This window comes from Medicago sativa, chromosome 2 (assembly GCF_051527215.1).
Source record: "Medicago sativa cultivar Bolivia chromosome 2, Bolivia_mono, whole genome shotgun sequence".
Lineage (NCBI taxonomy): Eukaryota > Viridiplantae > Streptophyta > Magnoliopsida > Fabales > Fabaceae > Medicago > Medicago sativa.
The window spans coordinates 54,189,130-54,209,757 of NC_140750.1; the positions used below are offsets into that span (position 1 = coordinate 54,189,130).

A 20,628-nucleotide genomic window follows, 5' to 3' on the forward strand; every position below is an offset into this window, starting at 1 on the left:
ACTCACATGATGTTGATTGTCCTCTCTCTTCCTTTTTCTCTCTCCATTGTTTTTGACCAATAAAAAGTGAGAAAAATAAGTTTCTCAACAAAGTTTTTTTTTTGACAAAAACGGTTCTCATTAGAGTTGTCATCAAATGGTTTCAAAATATCATTACTCAAAACTAAAGTAGAAAATTTTGTAGGGATTACAAGTAACTAAATTCAAAAGACCCCCTATTTTATAAATAAAAAAGATAACCCTAAACATACATTTTCCTTCTTGCTGCCTTCTTCTGCCTCTTAATTTATTTTTCACCACTGTCTTCTACCTCATCAGTCATGGAGCAGCCACAAAACCTTGTAGACCAAAATTTTCCACTCTTCAAACCATCTCGTAAACCCTCCATAAACCCTTCACTTCCCATTTCCAATAAACCTCAAAACGACGTCGTTACACACGAAACCCTTAATTCCAACCCCGAAAACACCACCGCCACATTCTCCGATCTCGGCCTCTCCGAATGGGCGGTAAAAACCTGCAAAGAACTCGGAATGAAAACTCCACGGCGCGTGCAACAACACTGCATCCCTCAGATTCTATCTGGCCGTCACGTGATCGGAATCGACGAAACCGGAAGCGGTAAAACGGCGGCATTTGCGCTTCCGATTCTGCAGCGGCTGGCTGAACATACGTTTGGTGTTTTTGCGCTTGTGGTGACGCCCACGCGCGAGCTGGCGTTTCAGTTGGCGGAGCAGTTTAGGGCGCTTGGTTCGTCGCTTCGGCTTCGGATTGCGGTGGTTGTTGGTGGTATGGATATGCTTAGACAGACTAAAGAGTTGGTTGCTCGACCGCATCTTGTTATTGCTACTCCTGGGAGGATTAAGGTTTTGCTTAAGGATAATCCTGAAATTGCTCCGGTTTTCGCTAGGACTAAGGTAATTCGAATTCGTTGATTTGATCATTATGAATTTGGTGATGATTTTGTTTTTGTGTTTAATTTGATTGTGTTGTTGATTTTGAGACGTGTTTGGATAAATAACTTAATTAAGCGCTTAAAGCATTAACACTTACATGTCAGGCCTTATTTGGATAAACAACTTAACTTGCAAGTTATATTATGATTGCTTGTTATGATAAGCAATGATTATGTATAAGCTACTTTAACAAAAGATAAAATATAGTTAAAGTGTGTCGTATAAACAATAAGCTGTTTTCTAAAGCTATCTTGGAGAGCTTATGATAATAAGCTGAAAACAGTTTATGAATATGTTATTAGCTGTTTTCGTAAGTGTTTATGATGGTAAATATGATCAAATAATCCAGTCGAAACAGGCCCTGAGTTATTTTAATAACAAAAGATAACAAGTTGGGTTATTTCTATAACAAAAGATGAAATAAAAAGTCATACTATTCCCACATAAGCTAAAAGCTATTTTCATAAGTTATCATGAAGAGTTTATGGAAATGAGCTGAAAAGAGCTTATGGACATGTATATACATTTTTTGTTTCTATAAGCTCACTCAAGTAGTTAGTTAGTCACACAAGTGCTAAACTCAAATAAGCTAATCCAAGCGGCTCCTTACCCGGGTGAGTTGCATGTGTATGTGTTAGTAATCAAAATTGGATAATGTACTTGAATGGTTAAATAATAGAGATAATTTTGCATTGCTTTGTTTTAAAACTTAATTAATAGATTAAGCATTATTATGATTATGCTGATATTTATGCATTGCTTTTGCAGTTTCTTGTCTTGGATGAAGCAGATCGAGTCCTGGATGTTGGTTTTCAGGATGAATTGAAATTTATATTTCAGTGCTTACCAGAAAACCGGCAAAACCTATTTTTTTCTGCAACAACAACTAGTAATTTACAAAAATTGCGTGAGCGTTATCAAGATAAGTTGTATGCCTTCGAAGCTTATGAAGGGTTTAAGACGGTTGAAAATCTTAAGCAACAGGTTGTATTCATCCCTAAAAATGTGAAGGATGTATATTTGTTGCACATCTTGTCTAAAATGGAAGATATGGGTATTAGGTCTGCCATCGTCTTTGTCTCCACATGCAGGTATCTTTCTAGATGATGTGTTTGAATTTTTCATAACCATTTTTTGTTACATGTATTTTGGCATGATATTCATTTTTATTCTCAAGTTCACAACTCTTTTTTTTTTGGGGTTGCTATAGTAATAGAACCATGTTGCCACTTTCACTTTTTAGAACATTTGATTAAACAACCCTGCCTGCTATTTTTGTTTTTTTGTAGCTTATATTGTACTTCTGTCTTTCATTATTTTATTTTTATTTGATCATTAGGCTGTTATGTGTTTGTCTTAACTTCCCTCTTCCTCAGTGTCATTGTAATACCAACATGATAAAATTTGATTGTGTTAGTTTTGCATTTTCCCCTCGTTTGTTGTGGACAGTTTATTGGCAATAACTAGATATTATTAGCATTCTTTATGATTCCGAAGGACAATAAACACAGTTTCAAGCTTTTGGTTGTTGCCTCTCCAGAGTCCAGTCTAATAATTAAATGTCTGTTTGTGGATGAGATCGTCTCTCATTAAATAAAAGCTTTCATGATGTGCCAATTTTTTTGATTTGAAGTCCGGCATTGTAATCTTGGTAGTAGGCACTTGGCTTTTTGATGTTCCCTGCTTGCTAGTAGACATAGGGTGCAAGTAGGATTTCTTTCCTAAAATATGGGATACCCGTCTTTCAGCAGATAATGTGGACTATGGTTTACTCATTAATAGTTGGAAAGAATTCTGTGTTACTTTTAGTTAATGATTCAAATATAAAGATGAGTTTTATTTATTTGTATTCTATAGCAATTTTTTCCTCTGTTGCTTTTTCTATCTGTAGCATATTATAGCGGAGGAATTGGTAGAGTTAATCTTTGGTTCTGTTTTTACTGTTTATTCTTGGACATCAGAACTACTGTTCTGAGTCATGCTTGCTTACACTTGGTGTTGAAGTGGAGGTCTAATGGTGGAATCTTTTATGACGGTTATAACTAACAGATTATCCTAGGCAATTACATGTCCTTCTCTTTGTCTAAATATTTGTAGATACTCTTAACAGTTCCCAAATTGCAGAGATTGTCATCGTTTAAATTTAATGCTGGAAGTGCTCGATCAAGAAGCTGCAGCTTTATATTCATTCAGATCACAGGCTCAGAGGCTTGAAGCACTTCATGACTTTAAATCGGGAAAGGTTCCTGTATTACTAGCAACTGATGTTGCTGGCCGTGGTCTGGATATACCTACAGTTGACCTTGTTATCAATTATGATGTTCCAAGGTTACTTTTCTTTTCCAAATTTGTTTTATTATTCGTTTACATTTGAAGCATTTGATGAAACGGATTTCGGCTATTCACATGTAGGTTTCCAAGAGATTATATCCATCGTGTTGGTCGTACTGCAAGAGCAGGTAGAGGGGGACTCGCTTTGAGCCTTGTTACCCAGGTAAGAGCAAACTTTGTTGTTTTTTATTTTCTGTTTCACTTCTGATCATAAAACTTTCACATGGTTTTCAATCTATTTCCTATCCCGCCCCCCGTTACATTTTCTGAAAGCAAATGGACACACCCTTACAAATTTCCTTCTTTTGTTTGAAGTCGAGTCTTCATTCATTGAATGCATTGGTTTTTTTCTTGTAATTCTCATGTTGACTGGTTGCTACGTCGGCACCATTTGTATGTTGAACATTGCTTCTCTGTCCACCTTATATAAATAGATAATGGAACTCAAAGCCATGAAAATTAGATGTCATGGTGAAAAATTTCATAAACATGATGAAAATTTCAAATTTTTGGCTTGGAAAATCAATAGCCCTGCCATCTTTATGCATTCTTTATATCAAGCCCAGCTTTGGCTCCCTCATAAACATTACTGTGAAATAAATGCATTTGATTTTATGTACCAACACATACATCATGTTTAGGATCTCAATTATTCTAGTTGGATTCAAATGGTTATTTTTCCGAACTCATATCCTTAAGGTTGTTAATTGATGAAAGCGGGACTGTACCAGCAAATTGTTTAACTATCTACCCTTTGGCTTGGCATGGTCCTTTCTTTGTCATACAATTTAGTTGTTAAAATTGAACCTTATTTTATTGCCTATGTACAAAATGGGGCATGTCATGCAGATGACCAGTGATTGCCTTCTTTGTCTCATTTATATATTCCTTATCCTTATTTTTACACATGCACTTGCACATCTGTTCAGACATTTACTTTTTTGGGTTAAAGTGGTGGATCCTTCTGGAAGTTATCCAAAGCATTCACCACCCATCCCTTCCTAGTTACGTGCTATCTTCTAAACTACAAGCTTATTTATATCTTGAAATTTTGAACATCTACATAAAATGAGCAAGTCGAGTCATTGCAGCTGTTTATTTTTTTAATACTGATATTTGGATATTATACTATGCACTGAACTATTCTAGTTTTTGAAGTGTAGTTATGTAATGGTGTTGTAGGGAGATCGATCTTAAAGATATTTTGTCAAAAAAGAAAGGATGATTGTGTTGTGCTGTTTTTTTCCCCTTTTCGAACATTTTCTACTTGACAGAAACACAAGAGTTATTGATTTGAGATGTTTAACCAGAGTTAATTACCACTAAATTCTAAACTTTGCTTGTTGAAAAAACCTAGAGGGTATGTTTGGATCCCCTATGCTGCTGGTGGATTCTCAACAACTGAATTCAATATTGAGACCATGGCTTTGGTGATGTCAAATGTCCTTTCCTTAGCTTTAAAGAGGTTTACAAGACTTTTCTTAAACTGTACATGTGTCTTGGTGGAGACCCTTGAGTATGCTGTAACTTGCATCAAGATGTTCTATCAACATTTGATTAGTACTTCATTCATTTTCAAACCAAATTGTGTTCAATTCTGCAAATGCATCACAACAGAAACCACAATGTGTCATAAATCATACATATGTTCCTCTTTACTAATTTAAATTCAATACGTTACAGATGAATTTCGGCCAAGAGAAAATTATAGTTAATAGGCATATAGGTTGTTCAGATACATGTCTGGATTTGGGTTTTCTGAAATATTTAAGATATTAGTGTTTTATTGAGGGAAAGTTTTAGGAAGTGGTTTATTGGGAAGATATTAGGAAAGTTATGAAGTTGTTTATTGGGAGGGAAAGACCAAGTTCTCTAATTTTTTGAAGGGAGAGACCAAGACTCTCGAATTTTTTGGAGGAAACTGCTGTTTGCTGTATCTATCCTTGATTTTTTTTGGGAGGAAACCAGATCTAACTTTGTAATTAAATTCTGGCCACTGAACCAGAATTATTCAATAAAAGCCAGTATTCAATTCAGTTTCCTAGTTATGATTATGTTAGAAACTGGTACCAATTTACAACAGAAATAGAATTACACTCACTTTATAGAATGCACACAATTTAGGATTCTGCCTTTTGTTGTGCATTGATTTCCTCTTTTGCCACCATTTGCAGAATGATGTTGATCTCATTCGGGAAATAGAGACCCTTATTGAAAGGCAACTTGAAATGATTGAATACAAAGAAAATGAGGTCCTTTCTCTCATGAAAAAGGTATGTTTTTACAGGTGTAGCTTGTCCGTCTAAGCATTGAATTGCATATTAGATATTATTTGATTCTAGCTTTTTATTAAAATGATAATTATGTGCTATGTAAGACTTTTGTTAAAAAAAAAAGAATCCCTAACGACTTCTTTACTTTCTGATGCATTGCAGGTTTTCAGTGCTAAGAATGTTGCAAAAATGAAGATGATGGATGATGGGTTTGAAGAGAAAGCGAAAGAGCGGAAAAAACAGAAACTGAAAACGCTAGAAGAGAAAGGATTATTGAAGCAAAGAAGTAAGAGAAAAAGAAATAAAGAATTTCCAAAGGGAAATAAACAGGAAAAAGTGAAATTGGATACATCAGCAGATGTAACATCAATAAAGAAAAGGAGTAAAAAGAGAGAATAAATTGTTATATCTAGGATCTAGTAACTAAAATGATTGTTTCTCTAAACACGAAAAGAATTTGAAGATTGTTGCTCCAAAAATCAAGGATATCAGACAAGGTGAGATGTATTATTTTTTTGGTGGTGAAAGGTGAGATATATTAAAGTGGACTGAGAGGAGCAAAGTCATGGTAATGTTTCACACATTTTTGTATCACATCTTCTATTGATGTGCGATTTTGGGTATCGCAAGATATACTAACATTATATCTTAGGAGTTGAATACATTGTAATAGTCAACTGGCGACAAGCAGTACAGATTTTGACTTGGTAAATTATTAGCATTGTTTTCCTCTTATAATGTTTAGGTTTTTATGTGGTTTCCATTGTATTATTATTACTAGCCGAAGGATGAGCACTAACGTGCATCTTTCCTTTTTCACTAATGTGTATCTTTCCCTTTTCACTCCTTAAAATATCACCCTTTACCCTACACTATCATGTTTTCACTTCAATCAAATTGAGAATGCACTGGAAATGTGGGTATAGGCTTCAAAATTATGTAGTCAATTCTTTCTCTTGAAAGAGGACAAGTCCTGAAAATGTGAGGTAGACGTATTTTAAGTCGGAATAACAAAATCTCTGCTTATTCATTCTACTCTCCTTTCTTCTCATGCCTTGACACATTATAACTGGCAAGTTTTAGTTGATATTTTTAATTTCTTGGATGCTTAATCAAGGCTTGGCCAAGTCAACTTTGATCCAAGCTCAAGAACATCTAAGGTAGGTACTCGTTGAATATCTAAATGACTACCAACGAATCAAGCCTATAGTCAATATGCTATTCACAACTGGTGACTCAATCTCTTAGATAATTAAAAACGATCTTTGATGGTCTCCTTGATGAATCCAAATTAACTTGTTATTGTGGTTCAAAACTGTTGTTGAACTTGAAAGTATCAAGTAGTAGTTCTATCTTTGATGGAGTTCTCTTAATTGAGTGCTCAAGAAGATCGAAGATCAACAAATGTGAAGCTAATAACTTACACCTACTTATTTTTTCAGGAGTATTTTAACAATATTACATAAGCTAGATTCAAGTGACGATAACTCAATCTCACAAATTGATGAGACTCATAAAGACAACTAGAAGTAGTTATGATTTTCCAAGAAGTTAGTAAGATTCAATTACTTGTTATGTAAGTCACTCTATCATAACAAGTAATATGAGCATTTGAGCTAGATCATTGAATGAAGTAAGGAAAATTACTTTACTCTTAGCATGCATTTGAGCTCTCAGTATTTCTAATTTGCATATTCATAATACGGTATCAGTCACATTTTCTTTCTAGTGAATTACATTCCATTCCTGCACTATCTTGGGTTTTATTCTTGATTCTTGCACTTTCTCTACATCATGCTATTATCAGTGATATCTCCACCTCCAACTTCCAATATCGATTCAATCTGCTAGGTTCATTCAAGTGAAGGTCCAAATTCAGTGGTTGTTACTCTTCCATTGAATGTATCTTATAAACTACCTTTCTTGGTCTAGATCCACTCGACGAAAACTTGGCGCCAAGAACAAGTTATCTAATTTCATTGATGGTACGATACCAATTACTAATAATCTTATAGATTTGAATTGTTGTGCGCGGGAACTATGCAATCATTAATCCATTCTTGAATTAATAACTCAGTTTATGAGTCAAATTCTCAAACAATCGTGTTTTACTAGAATGCTATTGATGTTTGGATCAATATAAAAGAAAGGTTTGCCAAAGATGATAGAATTCAAATTTCTACTCTACATTTTGATATCAACAATCTTAAGCATGGTTCCAAATTACTTTACTAAGATGAAATGACTTTCACCGACCAATGCCTATTTGCACTTGTGTCCATCAAGTCGATGTGAATCAATGCGTTTTGTTCGCGATTTTACAAAGTCGTGTATGTTAATGCATGGTCTGGGAAATCTTTAAGCAGACTTTGCACTCATTGTGGTCCCACATGCCATACTATTGGTGTATGCTTTAGGAAGCATGGATTTCCTCTTAATTCTGGCAAACCAAATACATCTGCTAGTGTTTTTGGTAGTGAAGGATGTGAATTCAACATCATCAAGAAACTAATCTAGTATTACTCATGAGGAGTATACTCAATTGATAAATTTACTTCAACAAACGAATTCGCTACCTCCAGCACAAATCCCTAATCACACTCCATGACTCCATTGTATCTTTTAAATAGGATTTATTTTGTTATTAAAAAAATGATCTATAGTGTTAGAAATGGTATATTCGCTACTCACTCTACTCAATTTCTCTTAAAAAAAATATATTACTATTCGATTTTTTGAATTCTATGACCACTATTACGGATGCATAATTTATTGTGAAGGAATTCAGATGCCAAAATTAAATTTTAAACTATTTTTTTTGTCCAACATATATTAACTACAGTTTTATATGTAACATTTCCAATTCTCTATCTATTCCATAAAATTAAAACAATGCTTAATCTGTGATAAACAAATTAATTGGTTGCCCCAAATGAGAGAAACAAAGCAAGTATGAAATATGAAACTAAAATACCAAAGCGTATTTTCATAATAGTAGAGACTCGTGATAGATAAAGTTTATGTTGACAAAAAAATATGCACATGTCATAGGTGAAAGAAACTGTAAGCTCCCATTTTATTTTTACATGTTCATAGAAAATAGTTGTAATGCTTCTCTATCTGTTTTGAAATTTTGTCAAACTCATAGAAATTCACCTTTTAGCACACATTAAAGCCCTCATTGTACAACCCCATCCCTATAGTTGGCTCATAACACAATATAAAATAAAAAAAATTAGATCATCTAAAGAATAGGAAGAATTAGATCATGTAAAGAATATGAATAATTTTAGCAAGAATGTTAGGGGCACAAAATTTGCATGCTTGGAAAATATCTATTCATAGGATTTGAACAAAACTTTGAAGAGATTAAACATGTTTATGCGTAAATTTAGAATCAAAACCATAGGTCTAATAGAAAATTGGGAAGGGTTAGCAGTTTTTACATTAAAAAAAACTCGCTACTGGTCGGATGTTCCTTAACAGAAGGAAAAGGCAGACATAATGCAAGCAGTAGTCTCCAAAATTATAGTATAGAATAATTATAGAAAGATATAATAACGAGTTGTTCTTAAACATTACAACTAATTAGATAGAGACATAATCGAGTTAACGATAGGTCGATAGCTTTTTTCTTCGTGGGGGGTGGCCTCATTGCTTGAAACACATAACTTGCTTTGATCACGTTTTCTTAATTTTGCTGCAGTTTAGTGTGTACTTGAAACTCAATGATTTTGCCTTGCTCCTATCTTCTTTCATCTTTCCCAAGCAACCCTAATTCAACCAAATTTCTACGGCTCATGAAATTACTCGTTCTCACTTCTGAAATTTCTCCAAAACACCCTAAATTGCCCACTGTTGGAACATGTGTGAAAATTGAGTAAAAAGACTAAACACAAATTTTCATGGTGTTGTGTGAATTGAAAAAAGTGGAAGTCCCACGTCGGATGGAACACACACATTAGTAATGTTTATATAGTGGGGGTGTACCTCTAATTAATGGGGGTACATAAGCACTAGAGAAAAATATATATTGATATTATTGATATATATTTTATTATTTGGATTATTTGGAAATGATAAATTAAATAATTAATTTAATCATTATTAGAAAGTGTTTTCTTAGTCCCCAAGTTTATCATTATTAGAAAGTGATTTCTTAGTCCCCAAGTTTTGCTAAAATATTTTTGTACTAAATATAATATATTTTGGTACTCAATTGAGATATTTTTGTACTAGATCTAATATGTGAATTACTTAATGACAAAGTAATGTATTACTTGTTCCCAAAGTTTCTCACTTATTAGTTGTGAATTTTTTCTATAAATAGAGAGCTCACACAGTACATTCCACACACCAAAGAGTTTCATTGAGTTGTCGGGAACTCTTTCTCTCTTCTCCCTTTTTTGACTTGTGTTGACGAGTCTTTCATCTCTTCTCCCTCCTTCGACTTGTTTGACAAGTCCTTCTCCTTTTTCTACTCCTTTCTGTCCCTTCGGAATTAAGAGTGTTCTTAAGACCATAGTCCTTTTTCGGTTTAATGTCCTTTCGGAATTAAGAATGGTCTTAAGTTCATAGTCCCTTCGGTAATATACGTCCCTTCGGAATAAAGAGTACTTTTAAGATCACAGTCCCTATTTGGAATAAACAATGTCCCGTCGGAATCAAGAATGATCTTAACGGTATAAAAATATTATAACAATATTTTTCTATTTGAGGAGAAATGGTGGTAACACCATATTTGAGTGGTCGCAGTACCATATTGATACTTTGGAGAAATTAAGGTTAGAATGGTGGTAACACCATATTTGAGTGGTCTTAGCACCATAATAGAATGGTAATAATACCATATTAAAGTGGTTTCAGTATTAAAGAGTGGTCTTAGTACCATATTTGAAGGTGTAATTCTCGAACGATTTTCTACAGTGCAATAGTTAATCGAACAGTTGTAGCTAGGCTTGTTTTATCCTGGAGGCGGCGTGGTTGATAGTCTACCTTGCACAATTTTGGGTAGTGCCACAAAACGTCTTAAAGAGAGCGACCTGGTCGTGACTCAACCTAGTAACAACTTCGGTAGATAATAGAATTTGGAAATCCAAATACAACAGTTTGGAAATCCAAAAACAACAATTTTAATTTTGGTGATTTTGGCTCATACGTGTTGCTTTAAGTTTTGTCATCACACTTGAAGTAAAAATTGAAACTATGGAGATATTGCAGCCACTTCACTTGAAAATCAGTACTGATAAAATTATGATATTGAGAGTTAATGAACCATAGACCCATCGAGCCACAAAAACTCCAAACTTGTAAATGTGCAATAAAGGAAAATAAATGGAATTGTGAAATTCTACTTTATGTCTAAGAAAGAATCTGTATTTCAGATTTCTATCGAATAAGACTGAGTTGACTCAGACTTAAAGAAAGACTTGTTGCACCTTTAATGGTAGATTCAAAATTAAAATTCTCCTTCTATTTTATTAGTTGTGTGATTTTAATATTTGACATATCAAAATTGATCACGAACAAGTGTTTAATTTTAAACTTGAGTAATTTGGAATTAATTCCAAAGTTATATGATTAGATAATTTTATTTATTGCAGTCAAGATATATGAACCACAAGTTCATATAAATCAGAATTTAGAGAATATGAATCTCTAAACATCATAAATTATGATATGTGTGAATTTGATGATACATAAATTAGAAATGATAAAATGATGTTTTTATCATATTTATTGATGACTGTGAATTTTGGAAAATAAAATTGATATGCTTGAATGTTCAATTTTTATAACGATAATTGAAATTTATAGAGTACCCAAGTCTAAGGACAAAAATTCTAATTAAGAAATTTTTGAAGAAAAGACAATCCAACTTGTCTTATTTTTGAACTTGGGATTGTCCGGACTATATTTGGCTTCAGGACCCCAAGAGAGTTAAACTCACTAGTAGAGCCTATGAATGTGTATTCATTAGGTATGTTATAAATAACGAAGCATATAGGTTTTAGGACCTAAATGTTAAAGTGATCATAGAATTAAAAGATGCTGATTTCTATGAAGTAAGTACCCCTGTAAATTAAAGAATAGTGGGGGCACTAGTGGGGGTAAACTAAATTTCCTTCTAAAAATTAAGAACTAGTGGGGGCACTATATCTAATCACATTCATGTAATTAGAAATAGTTATGAAAACATCATACGAGATGTTATAGAACCTCAAGGAGGTAAGAAAGCTAAAAATGCTAAAGAGTATGAACTTGGTTTATACATTGGAAGAAGATCCATTAAGCCTTAAAAAGCTATATCCTTAATGGATGCTGAATTATGGCAAGAAGCAATAAACGATGAAATGGATTTTCTAGAGTCTAACAAAGCATGAGACTTGGTTGACTTGTCTCATAGTTGCAAAACCAATCGGTTGTATTTGGATTTGGAAAAGGAAACTAAAACCTCACGGGACGGTTGATGAATACAAGGCTCTCCTTGTAGTCAAATGTTTTAGACAAAGAGAAAAATATAGACTTCTTCGACATTCATTCACCAGTCACGAAAATCATATCCATAAGATTACTATTCCCTTTAGCCGCCGTTCATAACTTGATAGTGCTCCAAATGGATGTGAAAGTTGCCTCTTTTTATGGTGAACTAGAAGAAGAAATCTATATGAAACAACCTAAAAGTTTTGTGATTCATGGACAAGAAAACAAGGTCTGTAAGTTAGATAATTCTTTGTGAGGTCTAAAATAAACTCTTAACGATTGACATGAAAAATTTGACATTCTAATGCTATCGAATGAGTATAAAGTGAATGAAAGTTACAAATAATATTTGCACGATCATATGTCTCTATAAAGACAACTTGCTCATATTTGATTTAAAGATTCATGTTATGAATTATGTGAAATCATTGTTTATCAATAACATTGATAAGAAAGACCTAGACAAAGTTGAAGTAATTCTTGGTTTCAAGATTACTAGATCAGAAAAGATAACTTTTTTGATAAATCTCACAAAGTTGAGAAGATCTTAAGAAAATGTTATTATTTGAGTGTAAACTTGCAAGCATATATTATGATCCAAGTGTAAGAACACTTGAGATGAAGTTAAACAAATAGAATATGCAAGCATCATTGGCAGTCCTTAGGTAAGCCACTGAATGTATTAGATCCGACATTGCCGATGTCGTGAAACTCTTGTGCAAGTTTACTAGTAGACGGATGAGAAGCATTGCCATGCTATAGAAAGAGTCATGAGGTGCCTTAAGAAGACTATGACTCTAAGATTACTTCACTAGGAGTAACCTATTGTACTTAAGTGGTACAAGATATAAAATAGAACATCTTTCAGATGAATATTTAGCGACTAGTGTTTGCACATTGAGCATCACTAAATGAGTTGTTTGTTAAAACAAATGATATTGACTCAGTCCACTATGGAATGAATCTGAGATGAGAACACTAGAGAAATCTAGTGGAGAAGCAAGTTGACAAGATGCTTGCTAGTTGAGATCCCTTAGTGGATTAAACCGTTTCCAGAAGTGTTAAATCATTGTGATAGTCTGCAGCTATTACAAAAATTGAGAATCGTTAGAGACGATAATTAAGGCATGAACACATAAAGGATTAGAGAGCTAGCTACTCTCAAAAGGAACGGTTAAAGTAGATCATGTATGTACTGATAAAGATTTAGTTAATCCTTTGACGAAAGGAATTACTAGAAAGAAAGTCCTAAACACATCCAATAGGATGGGACTAATGCCCAAAGGTCACAAGTGATGGTAACCCGACCTACATGACTGGAGATCCCAAGAAATAGGTTCAATGGGTAATAACAAGTCACAAGTGATAGAACATGCTATGATAAAAGTAAGAAAGCATGATTCCTGCAGCGATAGAAGGATGAGATAATAGAAACTCTTAATGAGATCTATACTCTATTTGGAGTGGAGTACATAGCTACATGAGTACTCTTGATAGACTCACCTATATGAATGTGGAACTAAGGGCCGGTTCTTATGGGATTCAGGGTAGAATACCTAGAGCGTTCGTTAAAACCGGGATACACGTGCAAGGCCATAAACGCACGGGCTTTTAGAATACACCTTATGAAAAGGTTTGTGTGTGGGTTCTATGTCTGAGAAAGAGTTCAATGCTGTAAGCAACTCTTGTTAATCAGAATTTTACTCGCTATGCAGAGGTTCAAGTTGTAGGCGACACCTTTGTTTACTAGCAAATCTTATGGAGACGTTTTTGACGTTATTTATGAAACCATTTTTTAAATTCAAGTGGGGGATTGTTGGAACATGTGTGGAAATTGAGTAAAAAGACTAAACACAAATTCTCATGTTGGGTAAAACTAGTGTTGTGTGAATTGAAAAAAGTGGAAGTCCCACATCGGATGGAACACACACATTAGTAGTGTTTATATAGTGGGGGTATACCTCTAATTACTGGGGGTACATAAGCACTAGAGAAAAATATATATTGATATATATTTTATTATTTGGAAATGGTAAATTAAATAATTAATTTAATCATTATTAGAAAGTGCTTTCTTAGTCCCTAAGTTTTGCTAAAATATTTTTGTACTAAATATAATATATTTTGGTACTCAATTGAGATATTTTTGTACTAGATCTAATATGTGAATTACTTAATGACAAAGTAATGTATTACTTGTTCCCAAAGTTTCTCACTTATTAGTTGTGAATTTTTTCTATAAATAGAGAGCTCACACGGTACATTCCACACACCAAAGAGTTTCATTGAGTTGTCAGGAAATCTTTCTCTCTTCTCCCTTTTTTGACTTGTGTTGACGAGTCTTTCATCTCTTCTCCCTCCTTCGACTTGTTTGACAAGTCCTTCTCCTTTTTCTACTCCTTTCTGTCCCTTCGGAATTAAGAGTGTTCTTAAGACCATAGTCCCTTTTTGGTTTAATGTCCCTTCGGAATTAAGAATGGTCTTAAGTTCATAGTCCCTTCGGTAATATACGTCCCTTCGAAATAAAGAGTACTTTTAAGATCACAGTCCCTATTTGGAATAAACAATGTCCCGTCGGAATCAAGAATGATCTTAACGGTATATAAATATTATAACAATATTTTTCTATTTGAGGAGAAATGGTGGTAACACCATATTTGAGTGGTCGTAGTACCATATTGATACTTTGGAGAAATTAAGGTTAGAATGGTGGTAACACCATATTTGAGTGGTCTTAGCACCATAATAGAATGGTAATAATACCATATTAAAGTGATTTTAGTATTAAAGAGTGGTCTTAGTACCATATTTGAAGATGTAATTCTCGAACGATTTTCTACAGTACAGTAGTTAATCGAACAGTTGTAGCTAGGCTTGTTTTATCCTGGAGGCGGCGTGGTTGATAGTCTACCTTGCACAATTTTGGGTAGTGGCACAAAACGTCTTAAAGAGAGCGACCTGGTCGTGACTCAACCTAGTAACAACTTCGGTAGATAATAGAATTTGGAAATCCAAATACAACAGGAAATCCAAAAACAACACCCACTTATTCCAATGACAGTTAATTGCGTTTTGAGATACTTTTAAATCGATTAAAATGATTTAAAAGTGATGGAACTGATATTAAAAGTGTTAACGACACTTAACAGCCACTCAGAAGACGATAGTTGAACAAAATAAAAATTTGAGAAGTGAAAGAGTAACTTTTACTCGTGAAGGAAATTGTTGTGCAGAAGGCCTAGCAGATTTGGGGCATGCGATACAAGACACTATGTGGTTCACTTTGTTGCCTTCCTCTTTGTTGGCGGATTTTGCTAGGGACAAGAATGGGATGCCTAATTATAGATTTCAGCTATTTCAGTTCCTTGTTTTATGTACATATTTATTTTTTCTTTTGAGGGTATTGGCCTAGTCTCCCCTTATTGTGAATTTTTTCCTTTTTTTTTATTTTTTTAATAATATTACGTATTGGAAAGACGGTAGAGGATGGGGCTTCTGTTGGGTGCCAACCTTGTTGGGATGTGATAGAGCCAAACCGCAAGTGCACGTTCTATCGAAGTAATAGTAGTAAAAGAGTATCGTTCCGCTAGGGAGTTATGAATTCGATTAACTTTTAGATAATGATTAGGAAAGAAGAAAGATTATAAAAAGGGAGGTTTAGTTGTTGAAGGTAAATAACAATAATAATAATAAAAGAGCCTTGGGATTATTGGTTCATCATAACAACGAATATTTTCACAAGCAAGCCTTAAACTTATAATTATGCGTTAATCCTAATTTCTAAGGACAAGTTTCTCTTTAGCATATCACAGCTTCTCTCGAAGTCAGTGAGTGTATCCCTCCAACAACCACACCTATTCTCATGGGTGATTGCCTTTGGGACCCTTGAAGATCGAAACTTTATGTGTCCCAAGGTTTGCTAGACTATTCTCATGTTTCGCAAACCTTGTCTAAATTCACTTGTTCGGATATCAAAGCTCCGCGTTCGCTTTATGAATTGATATCTAAGATGATGAATTAATCATTATCAAACCCTCCGCGTTCGCTTCCACAGTTTGATAATAATTAATTCATGTTAAAACGGTGAATTTAGATTAGGAATTAAGGTAACATATAATTAGGGTTTAAGGCTTGGCTTGATCCGGATTACGTCATTAGACTTATCCAACAATCCCAAGACAAAGAAGAGTCTATTCACTAACGTTCATTGTAGACATGGGGGAAGAAGAGAGAAAGCAATAAAGTAAAAGAACAATAATATAAAAGTGAACTTTTATTCCAAGAACAAAAGATGATTGTTTATGATGGAGTGCTACTCTATTTATAGCTTTACAATTGACTTAAAATCTAAGCAACTACAAGGGCAAAGCAGTAAAACTACAACAGAGTAACTTGGGCTCGAAGAAAAGCAGCAAAAGAGGCTTCTGGGAGGTGGTACGGCCGTGCCACATGTTGGCACGGGCCGTGCCAAGCTTCTGACTTGGTAGAGACATATTTTTGTCTCGTATCTTCGTATTCTTGCACTGTATTTGCTCCAGTCCTCTTTCTTTTGCTCCAAGACACCTTCCATCATATATTCTTTCCTGAAATAAAATAAAAGACAATTTAAAGTAAAATATTCTAAAAGGAAATAAAATGCAATAAAATCAAATCAAATCTTAAATAAAACTAAACTAAATAAAGCAATAAAATAGACTATCTATGACTCATCAAACTCCCCCACACTTGAATCTTTGCTTGTCCTCAAGCAAAAGGCAATGGACATAGCAGCAACTAAAATATTATTATGGCAATATTAAGAACATAAGTCTCAAAGAAAGGTTTTGTTCCAAGTACACTAATTACAATTTCAAACATTCCTCATGAACCTATTCTACCCAACATCAAGTCTCAAGTGAGTGTGTGTGTGCAGTCCAACCCTTTTCTTGGTCCTGTATAAGACAGATATTATGAGGAACAGGTTCTATCCTTAATGCTAAAGTAACCGAGTAAAGTCCTTTCTTCATTTCATATAAGAGTGATGGGAATTTAAGTTAAGATTTAAATTAATTTAACAATTAAGCACAAGGGGCTGCAGATGCTTAGGGGCTATCTATTCTCATAGGAAGTCTTCTCGGATGTAATTGTCCTTTCCCCCTAGATTCAAAATCACCCTAAGCAGTGCTGCAAAATTATTATTTGTTTCATCTCCGCGTAGGAAGTCTTTTTGGATGTAATTGTCCTTTCCCCCTAGCATTGATGAATTTGTTTCACTTTAAGTTCAAATTAGGGAGTCACCACCACAATTAGGAAGTTAGGGATTGTCCTTTCCCCCACATGTTGGTGCCATTCTCCCGCCCCAATTAACTTTAACAATTAAGAATATAACAATAAGGCACAATTGATTAATTTCCCACACAAACTTATACTACTTTTACTCTTAAGACTTTAAAGGGTCTAAGTTAACACTAAAGATAGAACGTGTTCCTTAAAATACCTATTCATACATTTACTCAAGGATTGCAACCGGGTGCTTTTCTCATTGGAGAATTTCACAATAAAACAAGACATGGGTATAGCAAGAACATAAGAAACACAAGAAACTACTTTTATGTACAAGAAGCAACAAAACAAAAATTTTCATGCCATTTTTTACATTAAAAACAAGCTACTAGTCATGCCTTTCACTATAAAAACAAAACAAAAGAATAAAGTTCAAGGGAGTTTGGGAACACTACGACTCTAGACACTTTATTAGGCCCCCCCCACACTTAGGGGAAGCATTGTCCTCAATGATTCAAAGAAAAAGAAATTAAAGAAGAAGAAGTAGAGGAAGAAGAAGAAGGAGTAGAAGAAAGAGTAGGAGAAGGAGAGGAGAGATAAGGGAAGATAGGAAGAGGAAAGCTCACAATTTGTTCATTGAGTTCCATAAGGTGGACTTTGGAGGGTGAAGGTGTTGCGTGCTCATTTGGACATTGTTCCTTTCAACACCTTGTCCTTGTTTCTCGGTGCTTATTCTTTGAACTTTGGTTTGCATCTATGCCCGCCGTTCATCATTATAGCTTCCACCGGCTTCTTGTTCATGGTGCAAGTTTGCACCTACCTCCTCTTCATTACCATCATCATCACCATCATTATGTACCTGTGGGTTAGTACCAACATAAAGCAAATTTTCCACCACCTCCGGATTAGTTATGTCCGAATTAGATAGAATAATCAAACAAATTCTCCATTCATATTGGTAATTATGAGTAGGGTCATGGGTTCTAAGGAAAGACAAAATAGTATATAAGTCTAGATAATAGTTCCCCTCTATCCTCTTGATCCCTTGATTCACACTCACCCCAAACTTCCTAGCAAGAAAAGTGATGATTCCACCTACCATTATATCACCCTTATCATTCGGTTTCTTTTTAACAATTGAAACAAGATAATCAAGCAAATAGTAGCAAATGTTAATATGATGGTTATAAAGCATAGTCCACAACATAAACAACTCATTAATCCTCATCATTCCTACCTCTTTTCTACTCTATTATGCATTCATGCCCATCTTTGGTTTTCATTAAACTCATCTGCTTCATGGCCATGATATTCTTCCTCTTGGTGCAAGTTAGCACCTTCTCCCACATCATAGTGCAAGTTAGCATCGCCTCCCTCATCATCATCTTGCTCACTAAGAACCTGCACATCATCAACATACAACAAATTTGCTTCCACCTCGGTGGTAGTCCGAGATGGGTTAGGAAGTAAAAACATAATAGGCACATTAAGCTTTGAGTTGGTGATGGAGTGGTGGACGAGGTTTGATGAAATTTATAGCAATGAGGGTGTCCATGTTAAGTCTATTGTTTCCCTCAATTTGTTTGATCCCCTCATCCTCACCAATGCCAAAATGCCTAGCTATGTATGTAATGATGCCACCACTACTATATCTCCTTTACCGGCCGGTCTAGTACCGACAAAGTCTAGGTAATTAATCAAATAAAAGCAAGTGTTGACCGGGTGGTTGTAGAGCATTGCCCATAACATGAACAGCTCATCGGTTCTAGTGTTTCCTAGCTCGGTTCTACCCCAAATAGTGCAAGTCATTACCCTTTGAAGGTACTTAAGTACGGGGTTGTGAATGTTGCTAGCTTTATTGGCTCTAGAGACAAAGGAGCTAAGGTCGGTTATACGTTCCCAAAAGACAGCGGGTTGATAGTCAACTGGCCTAAGGCTAGGATCCCAAGAATCATGGATATACCCCTCGTTTGCAAAACCTAAGGCATCACAAAAGTGCTGAAGAGCCATATCAAAATATTCATTAGCCTAAAGGAAACTCTATGGTTAGGGTTATCATAATTCAACCTATCTTCAGTAAAAACAATGGAACTCAAAAATTTATAGGTGAAATTCTCATAATCCCTCATAGGTTCTAACATATCAGTCCAACCTAGCCTTCCTATCAATCAATAGACATCATCTCTAGGCTCTAGCATATTCAAAGTATGAGAATCAGGATATCAAGAAGGATGCAAGGGTTTAGAGATTAGAATTTTATACATATCCCTTTGCTTGTTGTCTTTGAACTTGATCCCATGATTCTTCACTTGTGCTTGCTTCTTTGAGGGAGGTCCTCCTTGAGACCTTGCTGGTTCCTTACCACTTCTTCTTGAAGCCATTAGACCTTGACCTTATGTTGTCTTTGTGTGGTTTGGTTGAAGGTTAGGGTTTTGGAAGATTTGTGGTGGAAAGGATTGGTTTAGGAATGGGGTTGATGTTTGAGTAAGGTTTATGAGTTTGATGATGAAGATTGGTGAAGAAATTGGGTTAGGGTTTTATGGTGTATGAATTTGGTGTTTGGTTGGATGAAGGTTGGTTTTGATTGGTGGTTAAGTTTGGAATGATGAATTGGGATAATTTGGTTAAGAATTTGTTGGATTTGGTGGAGTTATGGAGGTTTGGAGGTTGGGGGTTAATGGAGTTTTTAGAGAGAAGTGAGTGAATGGGGAAGGAGAAGAAATTTTTTGAAGGTATGTGGTGCAGAAGCTTGGCACGGGCAGTGCCAACATTCTGCCAGTTTTTTGGTTTTTGGTGGTTTTGGGTTGGCACGGCCGTGCCAACCTTAGCACGGGCCGTGCCAACATTCTGGTCACGGAGGCTTCAAAATTTTCAGTTTTCCTTGAATCATACTTGGACAATTACCTACAAAACAACTTAAAACAAAGAAAAACAAACAAAACAAAAGCAATTAAATGCGTGGGTTGCCTCCCACGAAGCGCTCGTTTAATGTCATTAGCTTGACGATCAAAAGGTTTCTCTATCCGATACCTAATCTCTCACTAAGAGACAATGGCTTCAAACTAATATTCTCCCCCAAATCACATGTGGCTCTTTCTATTGTCTTGGGGTCTTTAAGTTTAGATGACAATTTGGTTTGAATGATTGCAATAGATTTCCCAAACTGCTCATCTAACTTGGACTCATCAAACCCTTGTGGGAAATGAATTTTTGGCTCATATGGTGGTGATATGTGAGGCTTTCCACTTTCTACTACAACTTTCTCACTTTGTGGCTTTTCACTCTCTACCTCAACCTCAATTTTCTTGGTTTCCACAACAGGG

General features: G+C 34.9%; 1 protein-coding gene across 1 annotated transcript; it reads left to right on the plus strand.

Moving 5' to 3' along the window:
- The first annotated feature begins 247 nt into the window (after positions 1–247).
- RH36 (RNA helicase 36) lies at positions 248–6,298 on the plus strand. The gene is made up of 6 exons (XM_085745071.1): positions 248–917; positions 1,725–2,047; positions 3,081–3,284; positions 3,369–3,450; positions 5,462–5,560; positions 5,723–6,298. Exons 1-6 carry the CDS (start codon positions 321–323, stop codon positions 5,957–5,959), a joined length of 1,542 nt encoding a protein of 513 aa, XP_085601197.1. The 5' UTR covers positions 248–320; the 3' UTR covers positions 5,960–6,298.
- The last annotated feature ends 14,330 nt before the right edge of the window (positions 6,299–20,628 follow it).